We start from the raw sequence: 26,487 nt of genomic DNA, 5'->3' as shown, positions 1-26,487 counted from the left end.
GATGATGAATTAGATAACTGAAATATTTCAAGGGTAAAAAAAATGATCTTTGTAAGCTGCTGCCCACATGGCTGAAGAGTAAAAAAGACAAGGCCTTCTGAAAACAGTAGTCTTTGGCATCTCCAGCTTAAACAGTACTATTCTTAAAGGTGCTAAAATATTGTATGTTTAGGCTAAATTATCTCGAAAGGTATATAAAGACTTTTTACTTTATTCTGCTAATTAGAAATAATTACCTGCATTGTTGGACCTGAGGATAAGTTAACAAGGATGAAAGGAGAGTCATAATACTATTTGTTGAAGCTGTTAGATCATCTAATTCCAGAAGAGCATCCCATAATGTATTTATAATGAAGGGTACCTATAAGATCAGTTTTCAAGAAAAGTTATCAATTTTGTACAAAATACTCACAAACCCTGCCAAATTGTATCCCAGGGGTCACTACTGATTCAACAACACATGCAATTCCAACGACCTTGGACAGTCAGTTTTGAGCGAAGTTAAGGAGGTGACACTATTTGCCTTTAACAATTTTCTATACCTTCTTTTTAATGTCATTCAACTCTACTTTGATACTTCCCTTCCTGACCAGACTCATAACGGCTAGAATTCAGAAAATAAAAGAGCCAAAACTATTTTATGTAAAAAACTAAACTCTGAAAACAACAGAGCATGGAGACACAAGACATGCTCCTCTATGTAATTTTACTGCATTTAAAGTGGTACCAATCATCATTAAAAAAAATTTTTTTTTAGTTTTTAAGCTCTTAAAATACTGCTTACTATACTTGTAACTTTGTGTTCTGATTTTGATAATCAGGTAGAAAGTCAGCCAGATCTTTAAAAAAGTCATTTCAAAAAATGAGACTAGAGGGGTGGGTGTGATGGGTCACACCTGTAATCTCAGCACTCTGGAAGGCCAAGGCTGGGAAGATCTCTTGAGTTTAGGAGTTTGAGACCAGCCTGGGCAACAGAGGGGGACTCCCCTATCACTACAAAAAATAATTTTAAAAAACTCAGCCAGGCACAGTGGCATGCGTCTGTAGTCCCAGGTACTTGGGAGGCTGAGGCAAGAAGGACTGCTTGAGCCCAGGAGAGTAAGGCTACATGTCATCCACTGCACTCCGGCCTGGGTGACAGAGTGAGATCCAAGAAAGAAAAGAAAATGTTATGTGTATATACAGATTACACAGCACTTGTTCATAATACTAATTAATAATTAGTAATTAATAAGGAGAGGAGAGGAGAGACGAGGAGGAGAGGAGAGACAGGGAGGGGAGGGGAGACTAAATTTAAAAAAAAATCCAAAAACTAAAATCAAAACAAACAGGCCAGGCATGGTGGCTCATGCCTGTAATCCCAGCACTTTGGGAGGCCGAGGTGGGTGGATCACTTAAGGCCAGGAGTTCGAGACCAGCCTTGCCAACATGGTGAAACCCCATTTCTACTAAAAATACAAAAATTAGCTGGGTGTTGTGGCACGTGCTTGTAGTCCCAGCTACTTGGGAAGCTGAGGCAGGAGAATCGCTTGAACCTGGGAGGTGGAGGTTGCAGCAAGCCAAGATCACACCACTGCACGGCAGCCTGGGCAACAAGAGTGAAACTCTGTCTCAAAAAAAAAAAAAAAAAAAATCAAAACAAACAAAAATCCAATATATCTAAAAACCAGGAGTAAAATAAGGAAGACATGGCTGCATTCTTCTCAAGGAAGTTCCCTATATATTATGTACATGAAGGGAAAGTAGACAAATGGATCCAATGAACTCTTCCAAAGTATAATATATAATCAAGACTGCATGCATCAGAGGGCTGCTGGTCAAAAAAAAATTGAAGATGAAGGAGAAAAATGTACTCAATGTATTTTCTAATACTCCATATCCCAAATGAAAACAAGCTCTATAGGAAGAAATTGTAAAAATATTTAATTTACCTTTTGTGTCTGAAGATAGACAAGGCTTTCTACTACAGGTACTAATGATGCTGCAGCAACAGCTCTGACATCATCATCAAGATCCTGGAGTCCTTCAATTATTCTAGTTAAAACTTTAGGCAATAAAGTATTAATTACATCCTGTAAAACAGTACATAAAAACATTTTAAAATTTCAATTTGCCACATGACAGCTAAATTCCAGTATTTACAGTCATGCACTGCTTAACAATGGATACATTCTGAGAAATACATCAGGCAATTATGTCATTCTGTGAACATTATAGAGTGTACTTACACAAACCTAGACAGTATAGCCTACACCATACCTAGCTATGTGATACAGCCTATTGCTTCTAGGCTACAAACCTGCACAGCATGTTACTGAACTGAATACTGTAGGCAGCTACTAATAAAATAATAAGTATTGGTATATCGAAATACAGAAAAGGTACAATAAAAGTACAGTATTATAATCTTACGGGACCACCATCATGTATGTGGCCCATCACTGACCGAAATATCATTATGACTGTATCTACTAAAAAACAATCACATAAACAAAAATATAACATCAAGAGAAGCCTAAGTAATCCCATTTGAAAAAGACTACAAGGGCATCAAGCGCTTTATCCAATGAGACGTAAACCATCAAAACATGTTTTACAGGTAAGACTATGAATTATCTGTGTGAACAGACACACACACAAACCCCTCTGCTAGAATCCTAGCCTCCATATCTCATTCAATGCCACCAACAACCAAAAGGAAAATGAGAGAAGAGTGGAAGAAAAGCCATACATTCCCACTTCTCATTATTCCAATTTAATGTCTTTTCATTTCCCCCAACAGAGCCAGCCCCCAGACGTTACTCCTGTGATCATATACTAGGAATCTCCCTGAGAACTGGTCTCACTATGAAATAGGGATAACATTTCAAAAACCTATAAGGTGTTTTCCATTTCCATATAAGTCTGCTGTTATCTACAGAGGCTAGAGTGCAGAACACAGAAAAAAAGGTTTTGTTTATGGGGGGCAAGAGGGTGGCTGCCAAGGGGAGAAGAGAACTAAAAGGGCCAGGAAGAGGAAGGAAGGGAGCAGAGGGAGAAAGAGTTGAACAGAAAGCTCGGGTCTCTCAGCAGAATCATGAATGCTTTGTTATTGGCAGTTAAAGGGAAAAAAAGAGACGATCTTAGAAAACTTCAAAAGGCCTTTGAGCTTGCCTTTTGAGACAGAAAGCGAGGTTCCAATCTATTACACAGTGAGCATGGGAAGAGGAGAAAAGCTGGCACGAAGCATTAAGTAGCCATAATGGAGAGTGAAATGCCTATATAGGCCAATGCCTAACACCCTGACAATGCTGATACCAACTGGAAAGTATTCAGGGAAATTAAACTGGTAAGAAAAGGTCCTGGTCTCTCTCTAGCTCCTCATTCATAATCTCTCCTTTACTTCCACGTCTCTTTTTAGTCAACACTCACTCTTTGCTGACCTGTTATGTTCAGAGTCAAGACAACTATTTGTGGAAGTCCCTAATTCTGTCACTAGATCTATGGTGGGGAAGTAGGGAGAAGGAGAAAAGAGACGCTTTACTGGCATCTCACATTGGTAATCAGAATCAATTTTTCCACAAAAATGTTATGTGTATATATAGATTACACAGCACTTATTAGTTTAGTAAAGGACTTTAGATATATTTATATATGAAATAGGCTTTTGTGGACCAATCTAATAACCAAATTCCTAGCCAGAATATATCTGTTTTTAATAACCTACTAAGGGTACATAAATGTTCCTAAGTAGGGGACTGTGTGCACATGCAGGTATTGTCATCCTAGATGATGTATAACATTACGATAAACACTGTTCTATAAGACATGCCATTTAGTTTCTAGTTCTAGTACTAACCTTAACTAGTTTTGTGACCACCAGCAAGGCATCTAATTTTTCAGAACTTTATTTCCCTATATGAAAATAATAAGACTACATGCATTTTCTTCTTGTAAGTTTTGTCATAAAGGATAAAATAAAACACACACACACACACTGACAGTTTATGTAAAAAGTACATGATCATACAGATTGTCTTCTTTACACTTTGATGTCTACTCCTGTATGTATACTGCATAACTTGGCATCATGTTGTATAGCCCTCAGAGCATGTATTTAATATTCAAATGAGTTAAAACAGTAAAACCAAATCATGAAGAGCACTGAATTAACTGTAGCAATGGATTAAAAAGGAAAAATAATCTTTGACCTTAAAGAGCAACAATGTAACTAACCATCTTTTGATTTATACTTAAATTTTTATGAGCACCACCTATCTCTATAACACTGTCTCAAGAAGGCAAATCTTGGAAGACTGGCTTCTCTGTAACAGTAAGAATCTATGGCCATTTCTTCTAATTTGTGAAAATAAACTATGAGAGGAAAAATGTCTCCCACATATGCTTCAAAACTTGAAATATTTACCTGACGGACTGCCAAAGCATATTTTATTCCCAGTAGACCACCGTGTCTAACTTCCCATTGTTCTTGTGTAAGTAATTTTAGCAGCACATCCACAGTCTTATGAACTCCTGTTTCATTCATGTGTTTTAAAACCACACCTAATGTTTGAGCACAAGTTTCACGAACTGGTGCCACAACCTACAGATGAAAAAGGAAGAAAACTCATATTTGCAAAAAACATATTTTGTAGAATTTGAAATTTGATTGGGCAAAGCTTCCCTTAAATGATACTTACTTCATCAGAAACAAAGTCTCCAAATCTGTCTAATGCAAAAACACAAAGGAGTCTAATAACCAAGTCTTCCAACCATTCTTGATGCTGCTGAATCATCTGTTAAAACATAATATATATATATATATATACACACACACACACATTTTTTTTAACATAATATTTTTTTAAAACAAAGATCACACGTTGTACTGAGGACTTGGGGGACACCTTAGGTCCAAAATAAAAAAAAAAAATATGGGAACAGATTATTTTAGCTGTAGGAACAATAACCAAAAAGTAGAATAGTCCCAATTAATGTCTCTAATATTAAACATATCCCATATCCCCTTTGATCATTAACTCAATTTAGAAATACTATATCAAAATTCTTAAAATTCATGGATTATATTATGTTACTTACACTCCAAGAGAAATTAAGAAACTAATTACTTCAGGTTGTTCTCATATCAAGTACACCGGTCACATATCTATTATTTATACTATTACCAGTGTCTCCAGGCAATACCAATTATGTTGCTCACTGACCTCTCAACTAGCCTCTTATTCATCTTACTCTACTTTTCAATCCATTGTATGATATTTACCTTTTCATATCTCTTCCTCTTATTTACCTCTCATTCCTACTTCACGGCACATACTCGTTACTTCCCTACATTGGAAAAAGATGCCAACTATTAATACTTGGTGATAATTGTTGCATTAATACACTTACCTCTTCTAAAGTGCTGTCACCCATTTTACCACCACTTTTCCCATGAGCTTTAAGAATTTCCCTAAGTCCAGTGCCTGCACCATGTCGAACCTGAAAAGAATCAAGAAGCAAATGTCAGAGGTTAAATGTTTAAGAAACGAAGTTTGATTTTTCTTCTACACGAAATAAGGATACTGGATTCTTAAGAAATTAGAATAAACTAACTGGAACTTTACAAGAATGTATTTTTCTTCAACTATCTAAGAAGAATTACACATATAAATTTCAGACTGCTTTTGGTTATATGGAATTTTTTTTAAAATCAAGCAAGAAAACAGCTATTCTAAAATCCTCTTGAGATATAAATTCACATTGTTTTCACTCCCTTATCCTCTACCTTCATTCAGCACTATCCACAGCAAGAGCGAGGAAACAAAGTATCATATATCTTTTTTTTTTTTTTTTTTGAGGTGGAGTCTCACTCTGTTGCCCAGGCTTGAGGGCAGTGATGCGATCTTGGCTCACTGCAACCTCCGCCTCCCGGGTTCAAGTGATTCTCCTGCCTCAAGCCGCCCAAGTAGCTGAGATTACAGGCACCCGCCACCACACCTGGCTAGTTTTTGTATTTTTAGTAGAGACGGAGTTTCTCCATGTTGGCCAGGCTGATCTCAAACTCCTGACCTCAAGCATCTTCCGCCTCAGCTTCCCAAAGTATTAGGATTACAGGTGTGAGCCACCGCGCCCAGCCCACGGTGTTCTTTATAATCCCAACACATGTATTTTCAAAATATGTGCATCAAAACTAAGCTCCAGGCTGGGCGCGGTGGCTCACACCTGTAATCTCAGCACTTTGGGAGGCCAGGCGGGCAGATCACTTGAGCTCAGGAGTTCAAGCAAGACCAGCTTGGCCAACACGATGAAACCCCATCTCTAATAAAAATATTTTAAAAATTAGCCGGGTGTGGTGGTGCGCACCTGTAGTCCCCGCTATTCAGGAGGCTAAGCCAGGAGAATCACCTGAACATGGGTAGCGGAGGTTGCAGTGAGTCAAGATCATGCCACTGCACTCCAGCCTGGGAGACAGAGTGAGACTCCATCGCCAAAAAACCAAAAAGCAAAAAACCTAAGCTCCAAAGCTACCAGTGATAAGTGAGTGCCAAAAGAAGACGATACAAATAAAATGTCTTATGATTAATGCATCACATCCTGGGGATGAACCACCTTTCTTTGAGAAGGTGAGGCTACTTTCTGCAGTGTCATCTGGAAAGGAAAAGGACAAGCTATTGACACTGTACCCACTTCTTAAGACCCCATGAGTTATGACTTGAGTAACTTTAAATAGAATTACACCAAGGAAACACAACTAAAAGGTATTCTAAAGAAATGTTTGTTAAATTACACAGAGGTCAACAGAGGGGAAAAACAATAGTCTGAAACTACCAATCCTCAACTTCAAGCAGAGGAACTTCACTCTTTCTTCTCTTCTACACATTGGGAACTGTTCAAGATGTTCTCTAAAGATTTCTGAGGCTAAAAAGCTGGCTTGGAAACTACTGCTCTTGATCAATCAAAATTGTCCACTTCCAAAGGAAAGGAAGTATTTTTTTACTGTCTGGGAGAGATATTCAAGCCTTTGGATTATAATGGAAAGAACAAAAAGAAACAAACAATTCACTAAAGAATATGACTGAAGGATATGAAAGGTGAAAATCAATCTATAGTTTTCTATTTAGGTTAATGGTATGACATGCCCTGAGTCCTGAGATGAACAGAGAACAGGAACTCTGACAAAGTATATTGCTCCTGACATTGTTCCCTTCATTAGCACAGAAAACAGAGCTGAGAGAAACTGTAATGAAGAAATCTTACCTCCCAGGAGGGATTAAAAAGGTCATTGCAAAGTTCTTCACAAAAGCTTTCCAAAGGCCATTCATTTGTCTGAATAAGAAAAACAGAATTACTACTAGTTCAAAAGGTCTATTTTATGCTAACAATTTTAAGTAACTCAATAAATTTTATTTGTAGGTCTAGTAGTAGCAATCAAGCTTTTAAAAATTTAATTTTTTAACTAATTAAGATGTATTTTTACCAATAAAAATTCTCTCAATAGACAGATTATTCAATACTTTCTACAGATATATTAGTTTGAAAAAGATTATAAGCAATCTTTCTTTTTTTTGTTTTTTTTGAGACAGAGTCTCGCCCTATCGGCCAGGCTGGAGTACAATGGCGCAGTCTCGACTCACTGCAACCTCTGCCTCCCAGGTTCAAGCGATTCTCAGCCTCCCAAGTAGCTGGGATTACAGGCGTGCACCACCACATCTGGCTAATTTTTTGTATCTTTAGTAGAGATGAGGTTTCACCATGTTGGCCAGGCTGGTCTTGAGCTCCTGACCTCGTGATACGCCCGACTTGGCCTCTTAAAGTCCTGGGATTACAGGTGTGAATCACTGCTGCTGGCCCAAAGATTACAAGCAATTTTAATGGATACTTTAGAGTCTTTCAAGAGTACCTCTTCAATTAAGGAAGAGCTGTCTGGAATATTATCAATCAAGACTTTGGAATCATTTGCAGATTGATTAATAACAACATTTGCTATTTTCCGTCTCTTTTCTTCTGGCTCCCCATCAGTGCTATCATTGCTAAAAAATAAAAGTCACCATTTAGAAAATGAATAAAGCATAATGTGAACCACAATGAATGAAATGAATAAAAGATAATGTGAATCACGATGAATTTAAGATAACTCATCATTTAAACAAATGTTTTACACCATATTCTGCTTATATGATTTACTTAAAATGCCATGTATCAAATGACTAACTGCTTAAAATTTTTTGAGCAAAATATATCCTAAGTACACCATAGGTTGGTGAATTCTTTTTTTCAAATTGGATCTTGAATTTAATAGGCCAGTTTTCCCTCCTCTCTACAATCAGCTCCTCATCTTTTTTATAACCTGCATATAACCTGCATCTGGTCCAGCATAACACTAATGTTTTTTAGGCTTTTATATACTAGAGAAAACTAATATACTGCGCAATACAGTATAATCTTACCAGTTCTTGAAAAATATGGAGAGATAAACAATTGACCAATGAAAAAAGAATATAGAAATTTGAGGAAATGTTGTATTAACTTAAAGACCCAAAATATTGAGGCTAGCCTAATATTGGAAAGGAGAGGACAAGTCAAACTACTTTTATTCAACATTTAGAAATGAAAAACTCAGCACATTTTAAAGCATATACAGCATTATTTTCTATACATACTTCTCCCCTCTCTCCATCTTAATAGTGAAATTTATTTGGTCAACCATTTTTTCTATAAGGTGATAAAAGAAATCTGAGCCTCCCTTTCCTCATTTCCTATTACTCTTTCCTCAATTATATCCACATCTAGCCACATTAGTAGGTCACCTTAAGTCCCTGAACTTGTTAGGCATGTTTCCACTTGCAGACGTTTGTCCTTGAAATTCCCTCTATTTGGAAAGCATAACATTTTCTTAAACTATTTAAAACTATTTGAAACTTTTCCTAGATATTCACAGGACTAGCACTCTCATTTCTTTCAGGTTGTTACTTAAAATTCACCTCTATGAAGCCCTCGCAGACCATCCTATCTAAAATTTCAAACTCTAAACTCTATACCCCAAAAATATTTCACATGTTCTTCCCTATTTTATCTTCTTTTCCTTAACCCTTATCATTAACATGATCTGTATTTTATATATATACACATACAGACACACACACTCTATTTTACTTATTTATTTTCCATCTTTCTTTCCCTCCAGACTATAACCTCCAAAGGCAGGAATTCTTATCTATTTTATTTACTCATGTCCTCAGGGCCTAGAACAATACCTGGCAAATAGAAGGTATTTAATAAATGTTTGTGAAATGAATGACTTATGAACTCTGAAAAATAAAGTCTAATATTTCCAACATTAAAATCTTTGGCTAAAACTGCTTGTATGAATAAAAACCAGTAGAAAAACTTAATAGGTTACTATATGATCTTAATGAGCTGCTAACTTTCTTAACATCTTGTCATTAACAAGCTGAATAAAAAGTATGCAGTTAAAGATTCAGCCTCAAGTATAAATTTCTACCAAGTATATGTTTACTATTTATCCCCCTTTTTGTCTAGCTTTTAAACACTAAACACTTTTTAGCTTTATGTGAACACATATAACAAAAAGTTTTGTCATCTGCAAATCGTATTTTCTGAGGCTTTTTATTAATTCAGCATTTATGCAAACATTTCCTGAGCACCACTAAAGATTCGTATTTAACAGATCTGAGTGGGATCCAAGAATATATATTTTTGGCCAGGTGTGATGGCTCAAAGCCTATAATCTCAACACTTTGGGAGGCCAAGGAAGGAGGACCACTTGAGCCAAGGAGTTAGAGACCAGCCTAGGCAACACAGGGAGACCCTATGTCTACAAAAAAATTAAAAATTAGTCACGCATAGTGGTGCACACCTGTAGTCCCAGTTACTTGGGAGGCTGAGGCAGGAGGACTGCTTGAGCCTGGGAGTTTGAGGCTGCAGTGCGTTACGATCGTGCCACTGCACTCCAGCCTGGGCGACAGACTGAGACTGTATCTCAAAAAACAAAAACTAAAACCAAAAAAAAACCAAAAAAAAAAAACCAGCATTTTTTTTTTACAAGCTCCTCAAAGAGCACCTGAAGGAAATAGTTTTGAACCACTCTTTGAGAAATGCTGCTCCAAGCCATGCAAAGATGATCACTTTTAGCAACTCATGAAGAAACAGAGGACAGTGACTTTACCCACAGAGTTCTTTTCTTCAACAGGACTACATAAACTAACCTAGATTATCATTGGCTATTTAGCATAGCCCCAGCTTAAGGAACAGGTGAGGTAATATCGTGACAATACCTCCCACTTTACTAAGGGAGTATTCTTAACTTGTGGTCCTTAGACACCTCTCTGACTTCATTCTCTATCACTCTCCTGTGCACTCATCCCAGTATAGAAAGCCATACTGCCCTTCTATTTGTTTCTTGAATATTCCATTTAAGGCATTTAAACTTGTTTTTTCTGCCTGGAATGCTCTTCCCTTTGGAGATCCTCAGCCCTCATTCAAAACTGGTAATTAGTAGGAAAAAAGTCTGTACATGTGGATTTTTCTGGGGAAGTTGTCTCAGTTCCCAGTAACAATAAATACTCTCTGACAATTGAGTAAGAGAATCCAAACAGTACTCCTCAGCTAAATATGTCAGCAGAATGTTTCTATAAATCAAGCAGACACAGATTAAAGCCACACAGCCCTCTTGTTTTAAGTGAATAAGCAAAAAAAGATTACTACCTCTTTTCATTAGTTTCCACTGCATCCCTGGATCTCTGTTTTGCAAATAACTTGGCCATTCTTTTAGCTTTGTTCCTTTGTCTATTGCTCATTCCTGCTCGAAACTCTGAGTCAATCAATTCAGCTGCCTGAAGAGTCTAAAAGAATAAAAGAATGCTGAGTTGGAACTTTTGAACTTAAAATAAATACCTATAGTCTCAGCCTCAGAAGAAGACTAAGTCTATAAATTTCAGTGTATATACATCGATCACATTCTTTTTTGACAGACTCACACTCTTCTGTTGTATGTACCATAATTTCAGTCTTTTCCTCCCTCTTCTCTATTATTCCAACTCCCAACAGATACACATAATGCTTCTTAACTTTTTTTATGCTACATTATGAGGTACAAATGTATGATCCTAACCCACAGAGAAGGCTTTGAAGAGGTAAGACTTCAAAATAAAAATAATATCACCAAAAAGTAAAAATAATATCACCAAAAAGTTATGAGAATAAATGTCAACAAAAGAAACTGATCATCACCATCTGCTGAAATAAATAAATAAGTAAATTACAGCCTTAAGTGATTGGTCCAGCATGCTATTGTCCAGCTTAGCTCATATGCCCCTTTCCTCTTAACTACTTACCGCCTACTCTTTTTGCTCTTTTCCATTCACAGAAGACACTATAAAGTCTGTGTGTTAGATTTTTAAGCTCAAGCCTAAAAATCCCTTCTGTGCCTACCCATAAGATTCAACTGAAATTTATACTTCCGCAACCAGTTAAGGTCACTGGTGTGGATGTTCTGCTGCAGTCTTGATAAAGAACTATGGGCACATATACAAGCAATGCAGCTGTAATGACTTATGGCAACGATGAACCTTAAGCAACTTCCCCCAAAGGTCCATGATACCTAAACCTGGATTTTGCAAATCCCAAATTGGTGTTGCCTATCCCACACCCAATTAATCTGATGTGAATAGCCCACTTTCTAATACACCTGCTCATTCATTTTATTACACCATGTTCAATTACTCATACTGTGATCACGTTATTGCATTTTTATTCTCCATTATTTTATTCTATTTTCCTCTTTATCTTCTAGTTACATCTTACACTTTCCTTTCTACCCCATTTCCTTCTGTTCCTTTCAGGGTGTTGCTGTATTTCGGCCTCTTCATACTCTCTCTTTTTTCTCTCCTAGTATCTGCCCTTTTCCCCCTTGTCTGCGAAAGTTATTCATCATCACACACCGCCCCAACCCTAAAAAATACACTTTACAAATTCTAATGGTTTAAGTTCCATTCGTATAAAGGCAAATAGAACCAATCTCCACTGAAGCAAAGGAAATGAACAAGGGAATGACAAGATAGGAGATTCATAACTGCAAAGCAGGAATTTTTAATGCAGCCCGTGGACCCCTAAAAGAACACTGGGGGCCGGGCGCGGTGGCTCAAGCCTGTAATCCCAGCACTTTGGGAGGCCGAGACGGGCGGATCACGAGGTCAGGAGATCGAGACCATCCTGGCTAACACGGTGAAACCCCGTCTCTACTAAAAATTACAAAAAACTAGCCGGGCGAGGTGGCGGGTGCCTGTAGTCCCAGCTACTCGGGAGGCTGAGGCAGGAGAATGGCGTGAACCCGGGAGGCGGAGCTTGCAGTGAGCCGAGATCCGGCCACTGCACTCCAGCCTGGGTGACAGAGCAAGACTCCGTCTCAAAAAAAAAAAAAAAAGAACACTGGGGGTCAGGTAAAAGAGTACAGAACCCCTTGCGATGTAATATCGCATTGTATGTGCATTTTTCTGAAGAGAGAACCACAGCTTTTCCTAGCGCTTCAAAAGAGTCTGTGGCATAAAAAAAGTTAAGCAGCACAAATGTATCCACTGGGAACTGGAACAGAGGAGGAGGAAGAGATCAGTGAAATTATGGTACAGACACAAAACAAAACAGCACCATGAAGCTGTCCAAGAAGAATGCGGTCAACCTGAATACACTGATACATTAAGCTGTATGAAGTGAGAAAAGGCAAACATGGCTTAAAAGTAATACATACACACACACACGCACTTGTACATAGAAGTTTCAGAAATGATGCACAAGTAACTTGAAAATGGTTGTCTACGGGACATGGAAATGTTTGTGTCCTGTTGGCAAAAAACTTCCTTTTACTTCATATTATATACCCTTTTTTGGTTGTTTGCAAGTCTTGTCATATTTCTCACTTAAAAAGAATAAATCATAACACTAAACACTTCTACTATCATATCTGACTATAATAGCCCTTACTATCTCTCTCTCCCCCAAAAAATTACTTTTCCCTCCATCAAAGAACATACCAAAAAAAGAGCAATTGGAGCAATTAGAATCTTTCAATACCAGTAGCTCCTAAAAGGTCTAATACAACTTAACAGTCCAGTGTCTGGGAGGTAGGTTGAGCTTCTGACTCTATAGAATCTGTCATCAGAAATCCAGTTTAAAAAGATGCTAAATCATGGTGGCACTAAGCAGCAATGAACAGAGCTAAGTATAACATTTTCTTAAACTATAATTACATGAGCAAAATGAAGCAAACCCTTTGTATTATTACTTGCAATCAAATAACCAAACGTTTTACCTACAGGTTGTTTGTTTACAAAGGCTGCTGAAGTTGGGGTATAATCCAAATCCTCATCATTGAAAAGTTCTTCAGTACTCATTCCAATTGCTTCTCCCATATTAAGGCCAAGTTTCTTCTGTAATAATTTTCGCTGGCGTGCTATCCTCTCTTTAGGATCCACTTCACCTTTCAACAGAAAAGAAACACGTTTTCTCCAAATCAGTTAAGAAATTTTCTAATATGTGCACATTGAACTCCATCAAAATAAACACACTATTAAAACATCCCTTCTGCCAATAAAACCAACCATATTCATTCACGATCATCTCTGAACATCTCATAAACTCTGTTACCTAATCACATTGGAAAATAGTGTTCTAGTTAACAAAACATTCTGGGAGTTCTCACTGAGATTCCCCCACTCCCCAACTGTCAATTAGTAAATATATATAAAATAGTAAGATTCATTCCTGGGCCAGGTGCAGTGGCTCACACCTGTAATCCCAGCACTTTGGGTGGCCAAGGTGGGAGGATCACTTGAGCCCAGGAGTTTGAGACCAGTCTGGACAATGTAGGGAGGCCCCATCTCTATAAAAAATAATTAGCAGGGCATGATGGTGCACGCCTGTAGTCCCAGCTACTCCAGGGACTGAAGCAGGAGGCTTGCTCAGCCCAGGAGGTCAAGGCTGCAGTGAGCTGTGATCAAAACACTGCAGTCCAGCCTGGGAAACACAGTGAGACCATGTCTCAAAAAAAAAAAAAAAAAAAAAAAAAAAAAAAAAATCATCTCTATGGAAACAAATCAATTTTATTTTATAGCTACACCTGTACCTCCTATGGAAGCTCTCACTGGGCAAAAAAAAAAAAAAAAAAAACCCAATATCTAGATTTTGTTCAATGGTAAAAGGGCTAAACAAACAAATGCTTACTCCAAGTGTAGCCTTTATGTATTCTGAGCTGATAGAGCCCTAATATCCCAAATAATAACGATAAGGGAATAAAAGTAGACAGGTTTTTAAGTGTCTCAAGTAAAACCCTCAATCCTTTGGTGCAAAACAGACAAAACAGAACATACCAAAGGACATTTAAAAATAAAAATTTCCCCTTAAAACAGCTAAGCTGCAAAAGAGAGTTATACCTTATTGAAAAAAATTTGATATTTTAAAAACAATAACAATCTGCTTCTAATAATGGCTGAGTTAGTTCCTATTGGTCTAACCCTCTGCACCTAACAAACTCTGGCCAAAACAGAAAAAACAGACTACCTAAAGGCACTAAGAAAAAGAAAAAAAGCATTTACTTAGGGGAACTGTCAGTACTTAAAAAGATGGGAATAGCACTAACAGCTAAAAGCTACAAAAGCTAAAAGCTACAAAAAAAAAAAAAAAAGTTTTCCCTTTTTGTAACATTTAGCCTGAAGATAGAGGCAGTCCACGAAATGTGTGGCAGCTAAAATTTGAATTGAAAACCTAGTCTTCTTTTTTTTCCCCCAACTAAGGACAAGGTCTCTCACTCTGATACCCAGGCAGTAGGTACAATCATAGCTCACTGCAGCCTCAAACTCCTGGACTTAAGAAGTCCTCCTGCCTCAGCCTTGTGAGTAGCTAGTACTATATGCATGTGTCACCATTCCTGGCTAATTTTTTTTTTTTTAATTTTTAATTTTAGAGATGGGGTTTACTATGTTTGCCCAGGCTGGTTTTGAACTCCTGGCCTCAAGCAGTCCTCCTGCCTTGGCCTACCAAAGTGCTGGGATTACAAGCGTGAGCCACTGCACCTGGCCAAAACCCACAGTCTTTCTGGCTTGGCTTGAAGCATGAGAAGAGAGTTAGGGGCCATTGCAATCCCAGGAAGTTAGAAAGGGAAAACCCTCAAAAAGACAGAACCAGAGAGACGAAGGCCAAAATTATCTGTAAACTCAGCCCAAATCTCTGGCTGACCCCTGAACTATGCATGCACAGAGCAAACTCCAAACAATGCAGCTAAAGCTAAGATCTAAAAAGCTAAAATTGACATTTGAGCTCTTGCCCACAGCAAAGAAGAATGAGTTCAAAATTTTGAGTTCCATCAAATTAAATGTCTGCTAAAATAAGCAAGCAAAAACAAGCAAAACAATCTTTGGAAGAACATAACAGAATCTAGTCCATACCACGTAACGTTCCTAATGTGCAGAATAACTGACAAAATTAAACAAAAGCAAAGAAAAGAAAATGTAATCCATTTTCAAAAGAAAGACAATTAATAGGGACCAACTCTGAGATGTCTCAGATGTTAGAATTAAAAGGTTTTAGGATTTCTGTTGTTTTTTGAGACACGGTCTTGCTCTGCTGCTCAGGCTGGAGTGCAGTAGCATGATCACAGCTCACTGGAGCCTTATCCTCCCAGACTCAGGCAATTCTCCCACCTCAGCCTCCTGAGTAGCTGGGAACACAGGCATGCACCACTACACGAGCTAATTTTTTATTTTTTCTGGAAGTGGGGTTTCTCTAGATTGCCCAGGCTGGTCTCAAACTCCTGGGCTCAAGACATCCTTTCACTTCGGCCTCCCAAAGTGCTGGGATTACAGGCCTGAGTTACTGCACCTGGCCAGAATGCAAGATTTGTAAGAAACTAACATAAGAATGCTCAATGTAAAAGAAGATACTGTCACAATGAATAAAAGACAGAGGATACCTTGGTAGAGAATGAGAAACTATAAAAAAGAACCAGGCTGGGTACAGTGGCTCACATCTGTAATCCCAACAGTCGGGGAGGCCAAGGCAGGAGGATTGCTTTGGCCTAGGAGTTCAAGACCAGCCTGGGCAACATGGCAAAATCCCATCTATACAAAAAATTTAAAAATATATATAGAATTGTACACTTTAAAAGGGTGAATTAAATAATGTGCAAAATATGCCAACACAACTTTTTTTTTTTTTTTAAATAAAAAAGAAGGTCTGGGGCAGGCATAGTGGCTCACACCTGTAATCTCAGCACTTTGGGAGGCTGAGGTGGGAGAATCGCTTGAGGCCAGGAATTTGGGACCAGCCTGGGTAACACAGCAAGATCCTTATCTCTACAGAAAAAAAAATAAAAAATTAGCCAGGCTTGGTGGCACATGCCTGTGGTCCTAGCAAGATGGGAGGATTGCTTGAGCCCAGGAGTTCAAGGGTGCAGTGAGCTATGATCATATCACTGAACTCCAGCCTGGGCAACAGAGTTAGATCCTGTCTCTAAATAAATAAATAAATAGTTCTAAAACTAAAAAATACAGTATCTGAAAAAAAATTCTTTTAAACCACTGGATAGACTTAACAGCTTAATGGAAGATAACAGGACAAAATGCAAGCAAACTTAAAGATAAAGCAATGCTGTTCTCACTCACAGGTGGGAACTGAACAATGAGAACACTTGGACACAGGGCAAGGAACATCATACACTGGGGCCTGTCGTGGGGTGGGAGTATGGGGGAGGGATAGCATTAGGAGATATACCTAATATAAATGACGAGTTAATGGGTGCAGCAAACCAACACGGCACATGTATACATATGTGACAAACCTGCACGTTGTGCACATGTACCCTAGAACTTAAAGTATAATAATAAAAAAAAGATAAAGCAATACAAAGTACCCAATCTAAAGAACAAAGAGAAAAAAAGATACAAGGAAAAAAAAGCCCAAATATGAAATCAAGAAAACAATTCTATTTACGAAAACAAGTTGTATTCTGTAAAGTATAAAATGAAAAAAAATTTAAAACCAAATGAAAATGTTCATGCATCATAAGAGTAAATATTGTTAAAACACTAATATTTCCCAAATGTATATATAGATTCAACACAATTGCTATCAAAATCCCACCTGGCTTTTTTTTTTTTTTTTTTTTTGCAAACATTGACAGACTGGTCCTAAAATTCATACGGAAATGCAAGAGACTCAGAATAACCAAAACAATCTTGAAACACGGGAACAAAGTTGGAGGCTCATATATCCTGATTTCAAAACTTACTACAATGCCACAATAATTAAGACAATGTGGTACTCGCATAAGAATAGACATCAATGGAATAGAATTAAGAGTCCTGAAATAAACCTATGTGTCAATAGTCAACTGATTTTTGACAAGGGTTCCAGAGCAATTCAATGGGAAACAGAACAGTATTTTCTACAAATTGACAAGGGTTCCAGAGCAATTCAATGGGAAACAGAACAGTATTTTCTACAAATAGTGTTGAGACAACAGGATAGCCACATGTAAAAGAATGAAGCTGGACCCTTAACCTCAAAACATATACAAAAAAACCTCAAAATTAATAAAAGAACTAAAAACTAAAGCTATAAAACTCTCAGAAGAAAAGAGAGGTTGGCCGGGCACGGTGGCTCAAGCCTGTAATCCTAGCACTTTGGGAGGCCGAGACGGGCGGATCACGAGGTCAGGAGATCGAGAACATCCTGGCTAACACGGCGAAACCCCATCTCTGCTAAAAAATACAAAAAACTAGCCAGGCGAGGTGGCCGACGCCTGTAGTCCCAGCTACTCGGGAGGCTGAGGCAGGAGAATGGCGTAAACCCGGGAGGTGGAGCTTGCAGTGAGCCGAGATCCGGCCACTGCACTCCAGCCTGGGCAACAGAGCGAGACTCTGTCTCAAAAAAAAAAAAGAAAAGAAAAGAGAGGTAAATGAGCTTGAATTTGGCAAGTTTCTTATATATAATACCAAAAACTTGAGAAACAAAAAAATACAAAAAAAATGGACTTCATAAAAATTAAAAACTTTTATATTTCAAAGGATACCACAGAGGAAATGAAAAGATAACCAATAGAGCAGTAGAAAATATGTGTACATTAGGCTGGGCGTGATGGCTCACGCCTATAATCCCAGCACTTTGGGAAGCCAAGGCTGGTGGATTACCTGAGGTCAGGAATTAGAGACCAGCCTGGCCAACACTGTGAAATCCCATCTCTACTAATAATAAATATATTAGCTGGGTGTGGGGGCAGGCGCCAGTAATCCCAGCTACTGTGGGAAGGAGCCGAGGCAGGAGAATCATTTGAACTCAGGAGGTGGAGGTTGCAGTGAGCAGAGATCGCACCACCGCACTCCAGACTGGGTGATGGAGTGAGACTCTGTCTCAAAAAAAAAAAAAAAAGAAAAAAAGAAAGAAAGAAAAAAAAAAGAAAACGTGTAAATAACGTATCTGTTAAGAAGCTTGTATTGAGAACATATACTCTTACAACTCATAATAAAAGGGCAAACAACCCAACGAAAAATGTGCAAGTTATAAGAATTGACATTTCTCTAAAGAAGGTATACGAATGGTCAATACACGAAATGAAGTCCAATGTTATTGGACAACAGGGAAATGCAAATCAAAATCACAATGAGATATCACTTCACACCATTAGTATGGCTATAATCAAAATGTCCGATAATAACAAGCGTCAGGAAAAGATGTTGAGAAATCGAATGTAAAATAGCAGAGCCACTTTGGAAAACTCTGGCAGTTTCTCAAATGGTAAAATATACTTACCATACGAGCCAGTAATTCCACTCCTAGGTATCTACCTGAGGGAAATTAAAGCATATGTCCACACAGAAAGCTGTACATGAATTTTTATAGCAGTATTTTTCTTTCTTTTTTGAGACGGAGTTTCACTCTTGTTGCCCAGGCTGAAGTGCAATGGCGTGATCTCAGGTCACGGCAACCTCTGCCTCCCCGGTTCAAGTGATTCTCCTGCCTCAGCCTCCCAAGTAGCTGGGATTACAGGCATGCATCACCATGCCCTGCTAATTTTTGTATTTTTAGTAGAAATGGGGTTTCTCCATGTTGGTCAGGCTGGTCTCGAACTCCTGACCTCAGGTGATTGCCCGCCTCAGCCTCCCAGCAGTATTTTTCAAAACAGATAAAAGGTAGAAACAACCCAAATGTCCGTCAACTAATGAAAAGCTTTACAAACTGTGGTATTCATACAATGGAATATTATTTGGCCATAAAATGAAATACTATCACATCATATCCATTAGGATGGCAACTATCAAAAAACAGAAAATAACAAGAGTTGGCAAGGATGTGGAGAAACTGGAACCCTTGTGTACTATTGGTAGAAATGTAAAATGATGTAGCTGTTAGGGAAAACTGAATGGCAGCTCCTCAAAAAATTAAAAATAGAATGACCATCTGATCCAGCAATTTACTTCTGGGTATATACCCCAAAGAACTGAAAGCAGTAACTCAAACAGATATTTGTACATCCATGTTCACAGTAGCATTATTCACAACAGTCAAAATGTGGAATAAGCCTGCGTCCACTGGTGAATGAAAGGATAAACAAAATCTATATACATACAATGGACTATTATTCAGCCTTAAACAAAAGGAAATTCTGTACTATACTACAACACAGATGAACCTTGAGGACATCATGTTAAGTGAAATAAGCCCATCACAAGAAGACAAACACTGTAGGATTCACTTACGTGAGGAATCTAGAGTAGTCAAATTCATGGGGATAGAAAGAATAATGGCTGCCAGGGGCTGGGGAAAGGGGGAAATGGGGATTTGACGTTTAATAGGTATAGTTTCAGTTTTGCATGATGAAGACTTCTGAAGACTGGCTGCACAACAATGTGACTATACTTAACATTACTAAACTTAAAAAATGGTTAAGGATGGTAAATTTTTTATTATATATATTTTACCACAATTTTAAAAACCTAATATATCCCTTAAGAGTAATAACATTTAGAAAAGAAAAAAAAGTACTGATATACTCTATCACATAGATGAACCTTGAAAATATTCTCTTAGGTAAAAAAAGCCACTCACAAAAGACCACATATTGTATGATTCCATTTACCAGCCACATGCCATTTAATGATGAGTACATTCCAAGAAACGCGTCATTCAGTGATTTTGTGGTTGTCAACATCACAGTGTACTTACACAAACCTAGAACGCAGAGCCTACTACACAGATACGCTGTATGGTATAGCCTGTTGCTGCTAGGCTACAAACCTGTATAGCATGTTACTAAATACTGCAGGCAACTGTAACACAATGGTAAGTATTCATGTATCTAAACATAGAAACGTACAGTAAAAATGCAGTAATATACTTTTATGGGACCACCACTGTATATGCAGTCTTAGTCTGTTGCTGACTTAAATGCTGTTATGTGGTATGTGACCAAATATAAAATGTTGAGAATAAGCAAATCTAAAGAGACCAAAAGTAGACTTGGGGTTGCTAAGAAGAGGAGGGAACGAAGTAGGAGGATAAAAGGGTGATAGCTTAGGATATGGGGTTTCTTCTTAAAGTGACGAAAATGTTCTAAAATTGACTGTGGTGATGGCTACACATACCTGTGAGTATACTAAAAACCACTGAATTGTACACTTTAAATGACGAATTATATAATGTATAAATTATATCTCAATAAAGTTGCTTGAAATTTTTTTTTTTTTTGGAGACGGAGTCTCGCTCTGTCGCCCAGGCTGGAGTGCAGTGACCGGATCTCAGCTCACGGCAAGCTCCACCTCCCGGGTTTACGCCATTCTCCTGCCTCAGCCTCCCAAGTAGCTGGGACTACAGGCGCCTGCCACCTCGCCCGGCTAGTTTTTTGTATTTTTTAGTAGAGACAGGGTTTCACTGGGTTAGGCAGGATGGTCTCGATCTCCTGACCTTGTGATCCACCCGTCTCGGCCTCCCAAAGTGTTGGGATTACAGGCTTGAGCCACCGTACCCAGCCGAAAATTTTTTTAAAGACTGCTCTACCAAGTAGGGAAAAACATTAGGCATCCAAAAGACTGCTTGATCACAACCCCAATACACTTACACAGAGCCAAAAATCGGTCCTCTCACTCCAGAGGAAGTCCTATTGGGGGAAATAAGCTACAAAGGAAACCCAGACCAGTATGTATACTAATCATATATGGTGTCACTAATACATAGGAGGGGACAAACACAGATCAACATTTAAAGAAAACCTAACTACAGGGTTTTAAACAAGCACTGTTCAGCAAGCTCTGACTTATTAGCACGAAAAAATTGAGTTCCCAAGAAACTGCAGTTCCCAATCCTGGTTACATATCAGAATCACCTATAGGACTTTTCTCTTTTTTTCAGATGGAGTTTCACTCTTGTCACACAGGCTGGAGTGCAATGGCATGATCTCACTCACTGCAACCTCCGCCTCCCAGGTTCAAGCCATTCTCCTGTCTCAGCCTCCAGAGTAGCTGGGATTACAGGCACCCGCCTCCACACCCAGCTAATTTTCATATTTTTAGTACAGACAGGGTTTCACCATGTTGGCCAGGCTGGTCTCGAACTCCCGATTTCAGGGGATCCACCTGCCTCGTCCTCCCAAAGTGCTGGGATTACAGGTGTGAGCCACCATGCTGAGCCGGGCTTTTCTTTTAAATACAATTACCTACACTTCTTTATAGATCTATGAAATCAGAATACGGCAAAACCAAAACATATACAATTTTTATCTCTGATAATGTTCATGAGTACACTAGTAAAGTCAGTAAACTTACTGTTTAGTAATATAAATGAAAAGTTTTTGAAGACTTTTACCTCCATTATTAGAAAAACTGCTTTTCCAAAACTTAAGCAAATTATCCTCTTAATTCTCTGCAAAAATAACTAGATCTTTTAATAGAAACCATACTAAACAAGATGAAATGAGAATTTGACAATTTTTTATGATTAAAAAAAGTGAATATATTAATAAGGTTCTAAATGACGGTTAATTAGCAACAGAACAGAGTTTTACTCTGTTTTGTTTTTTAGTCAAAAAGGCAACTTATTTACTTACAAAAATCCACTTAAAACATCAAGGTTTTTTCCCCACTCCAGGCCACTATCTTGAATGGCTAACACGTTTATTTTATATTCAGATAGATTCTGTAAATTTAAAAATATTAGGACAATACCCGTCCAAGTCTTTTTTTCTTCTTTTTTTGAGACAGAGTCAACCTCTGTCGCCCAGGCTGGAGTGCCGTGGCGTGATGTCGGCTCACTGCAACTTCTGCCTCCTAAGTTCAAGCAATTCTCCAGCCTCAGCCTCGCAGGTAGCTGGGATTACAGGCACTTGACACCACGCCTGGCTAATTTTTGTATTTTTAGTAGAGCCGGTGTTCCGCCATGTTGGCCAGGCTGCTCTCGAACTCCTGACCTCAGGTGATCCACCCACCTCGGCCTCCCAAAGTGCTGGGATTACAGGCGTGAATATCTATCCAAGTCTTATTTTTCACTCTTAGTTTTTGCTTTGGACACCAGCATGAGTAAACCCAATTAATACCAGAAATATGTGATAAAAACAAAACAATCAATCTCTCAAATTTCCAGAATTGGGAAAGCATTACCACAATCTGTACTAATCCTGATTTTATAATATATTAAACTGGGGCTCTTGGGTAACCCTTTATAATTTCTATATTACCTAATACAATTGTTGCTGAAATATTAATATGTATCAACTAATGATGCACATATTCACTTAAAGGAGGAAAAATACTCATACTGTAGCTTTAAACCAAATACAGCTGGGTTACCTTCAAATTCATAGCATCCCCTCCACCTGCAAACTTCAGTTAATTTACATTTCATGACATGTTAGTTTATGTGTAACTAATGAACAGCATATGAAGTGACAAATTCATTTGAAAAAACAAATTTTAGACTTTCTTCTACAGAACCACTACAGACCTGATTTTTCATCTTGGACTTCAAATTCGGCACCAGCAGATCCCAGGAGTGATGCACCATGTTGTAACAATCTACATATATCAAATCTGTCAAAATTCAATCGCTCTGTAGTAGGTGAATCTTCCATAGAACTTTCTGAAGTAGGTTCTACATGAGGTTTAAAAATATTAATTTGACCATATAGCCAAAGTGTGGAATGAAAGAAAACAGCATATCATTACTTGGGTTGCATCAGTTATACACATACACACACACACACACACACACACACACACACACACACACACATACGCTTTTGTTTTTTTAAGAAGCAAGGTCTTGCTCTGTTGCCCAGGCCGGAATGTAGTGGCACAATCACAGCTCACTATATCCTCAAACTCCTGGGATCAACGAATCCTTCTGTCTCAGCCTCCAGAGTAGCTGGGACTCCAGGTGCACACAGCTATGCCTAGCTAAGTGATTTTTATTTTTGTAGAGACAAGGGTCTCACCATCTTGCCCCAGGCTGGTCTCAAACTCTGGGGCTCAAGCAATCCTCCTGCCTCAACTTCCCAAAGTGCTGGAATTTACAGGCGTGAGCCATTGTACCCAGATAGTAATATTTTGAGAAAAGTAAAAGTGGAGGAAGTAGAAAAGCTACTGTGGGTTTATGATCAGTTCTTAGTTATCTATGAATAAACTGGTGGTTCTTCTTTCACCAACCATCAGATTTTAGTGAGTATATGTGTAACTGTGTCCAACCACAAAAGCAAAATGTTATGTATATAAAGAAATGCATTCCCATGTTAAAATGTATATGTTAAAATCATGCTGTCTCCACTTACTGTAAGAATTTAAAAATACCAAGGTAACAGAATGAGTTTATTATAGCTCAGTTAGAAGATAAAAATATTCACAGAATGTATTCATGAATAAGGCTAATAAGAATCATCCCTCCCCATACCTGAGGAACACGCTGAGCCACGAAGCAACTATGCACTCAACAGGACTCAGTTCCCATACTCTGGGCAAATAAGAATCTCCTGGTAAGTTGCCAAAACCATATATACATGTGAGGTCTAAAAACATCTATAAAATGTTCTGTATTCCTTCCTCAAAAAGCTATATGTTATAAATGTTAAAATATAATAACTCATTGACTTAATAGTTTGTTTAGCTGGCATCTGCATGAAACTCATCTGTTAACTAAAGTATAACTGCTTAACTTAAAATGAATTTAAGTTTTCTAGTGATGATAAGCAAATTCACTTACTAAAAATTTTACAGCTAGTTAAAAATTTAATGCTAGTGTAATGCTAGTTTTTTTAAAAAATTAAGTCTTTTAAAAATGGAACTAAGTTGTACCACCTTTATGTACCAAACTAAGTGGGGATAACAAGCTGAAAAGGAAAAGGCTCTTTTCTAAAACAAGTTACAACTTCTCTAGTCACACATTTCACTTAATGAGAGAAGACAAATTAACAAAATAACTCAAAATAACAGGTATCAGGAAATATAAACCAACTGTTTTAGGCAAGTTAAGACTTATGATAAAAGTGATGTTATTAAAGTGAGTTGAGGCCGGGCACAGTGGCTCATGCCTGTAATCCCAGCACTTTGGGAGGCTGAGGTGGGCAGATCACTTGAGGCCAGGAATTCAAACCCCCACCCCAGCCTGGCCAACAAAGCAAAACCCCATCTCTACTAAAAATACAAAATGAGCTGGGCATGGACCTGTAATCCCAGTTACTTGGGAGGCTAAGGCACGAGAATCGCTTGAACCCAGGAGGCAGAGGCTGCAGTGAGCCAAGACTGCATCACTGCACTCGAGCCTGGGTGCCACAGTGAGACTCCGTCTCAAAAAAATAAAATGAAATAAAATAAAATAGTTGAAAATGAATCTAGTTGTACCATTAAATTTTGATTTAATTAAAATGTGCAACTTTCCAGCTTTTCAGAAGCACGTAATTTGTTTTTAAATATCACTACAGGCAATCAGAACACATTTTTTCCCACTACAAGAAATCTAAAAAAGGGCACATAAAAAACAAGACTTAACACTCCAAATATCTATATATAATTGTGCTTAAATGTAGAAAATAACAACCCTATACTATTCTCCCAGCAACAAGAAAAAAATAGACTTTCAAATATTTACACTGTACTGATTTAACTTCTTTTTTTAGAATGTCAATTACTTGAAGGGAAGTAATAACCTTTGTAAATCAAGCATACTGTAGAATGTGTAATTTAAAATGCATACAAAAACATTTTCTATATCCAGTATTTTTTTTTTTCAATGTGGTGAAAAATCACCTTATTCAGTATCATTTCCTGACAAAGCTGTACCTAAAATCATGGAAATTAAGACTTTAAAATTGAAATTATTAAAATATAAAATGCATATTATAATTAATTCTACAGTTAGGTTTTTACTTAAAACTACTTTCTCCACTTAAAAGCACCTTGTCTGGTTCTTGGCACTGGATTCCACTCAGGTACATTTTTCACTATAGCTTCAACAGCTTGTCCTGCTGCGATCCGGGTATCCCAATTTGCACTCCTTAAATACATCAACACCTTAAAAATTATAAAATACAAGTTATGTATACAAAAATATTGTTTGTGCAAGGTAGCCAGAACAGAGAAATACAAATTTGCTTGTTATTAATGTATAATTTGGCAGCCATCCAAATACATATAAAACACCTTAGAAATTATTAAATTAATTTACAAGATTCTATCATTCACGTAAAAATCACTATCACCTTAAATAGGGGATTTAAGAAACCTGTGGCCAGGCACAGTGGCTCATGCCTATAATCCAAGCACTTTGGGAGACCGAGGTGGGCAGATCACCTGAGGTCAGGAGTTCAAGACCAGCTTGGCCAACATGGTGAAACTCCATCTCTACAAAAAATACAAAATTAGCCAGGCATAGTGGCACGCGCCTGTCATCCCAGCTACTTGGGAGGCTGAGGCAGGAGACTCACTTGAACCTGGGAGGCAGAGGTTGCAGTGAGCCAAGATGGTGCCACTGCACTCCAACCTGGACAACAAGAGCAAATCTCTGTCTCAAAAAAAAAAAGAAACTTGTAATTAAAGAATGTTTAAGTGCATTTTTAAAATGACAGCCATTTAACATACTAAAAAGCAAGTACATATTATTCATTAAGTCCCATTACTTAATACAAAGAATTGAAAGTTACAAATACTCAAGTTCAGTATGGTTGTAAGACATAAGATCAATACACAAAATCAATTGTATTTCCACACATTAAACAATCTGAAAACGAAATTAAGAAACCATCCCATTTACGGTAGCATCAGAATGTAGAAAATAAGAATCAATTTAACAGAAGCAGTGTATGACTTGTACAATGAAAGCTATAAAACACTAAAAATATTGTTGAAGAAATTAAAGATATAAATAAAGACACCTTGTGTTCATGGATTCAAAGACTTAAGATTGTTACAACAGTAATATACAATAAATTAATGAAGAGATTCAACACAATTCCTATTAAAA

The 26,487-nt window shown here is 37.8% G+C and overlaps 1 protein-coding gene across 1 annotated transcript in view; it reads right to left on the bottom strand.

The window, feature by feature from the left end:
* BTAF1 (B-TFIID TATA-box binding protein associated factor 1) overlaps positions 1 to 26,487 on the bottom strand; it is a 107,446-nt gene that overhangs the window by 65,274 nt on the left and 15,685 nt on the right. The window contains exons 3-13 of the mRNA XM_025397202.1: positions 25,424 to 25,538; positions 22,981 to 23,127; positions 13,311 to 13,474; positions 10,708 to 10,844; positions 7,883 to 8,012; positions 7,240 to 7,308; positions 5,392 to 5,481; positions 4,680 to 4,775; positions 4,406 to 4,582; positions 1,932 to 2,072; positions 237 to 361 (exon numbers count right to left, since the gene is read on the bottom strand). Coding sequence (XP_025252987.1) covers positions 237 to 361; positions 1,932 to 2,072; positions 4,406 to 4,582; positions 4,680 to 4,775; positions 5,392 to 5,481; positions 7,240 to 7,308; positions 7,883 to 8,012; positions 10,708 to 10,844; positions 13,311 to 13,474; positions 22,981 to 23,127; positions 25,424 to 25,538 — 1,391 coding nt within the window. The remainder of the gene's footprint in view (positions 1 to 236; positions 362 to 1,931; positions 2,073 to 4,405; positions 4,583 to 4,679; positions 4,776 to 5,391; positions 5,482 to 7,239; positions 7,309 to 7,882; positions 8,013 to 10,707; positions 10,845 to 13,310; positions 13,475 to 22,980; positions 23,128 to 25,423; positions 25,539 to 26,487) is intronic.

The sequence above is a fragment of the Theropithecus gelada genome, chromosome 9, assembly GCF_003255815.1.
Source record: "Theropithecus gelada isolate Dixy chromosome 9, Tgel_1.0, whole genome shotgun sequence".
Lineage (NCBI taxonomy): Eukaryota > Metazoa > Chordata > Mammalia > Primates > Cercopithecidae > Theropithecus > Theropithecus gelada.
The sequence above is the reverse complement of the archived record's forward strand: the minus strand, read 5'-3'. Positions and strand labels throughout refer to the sequence as shown.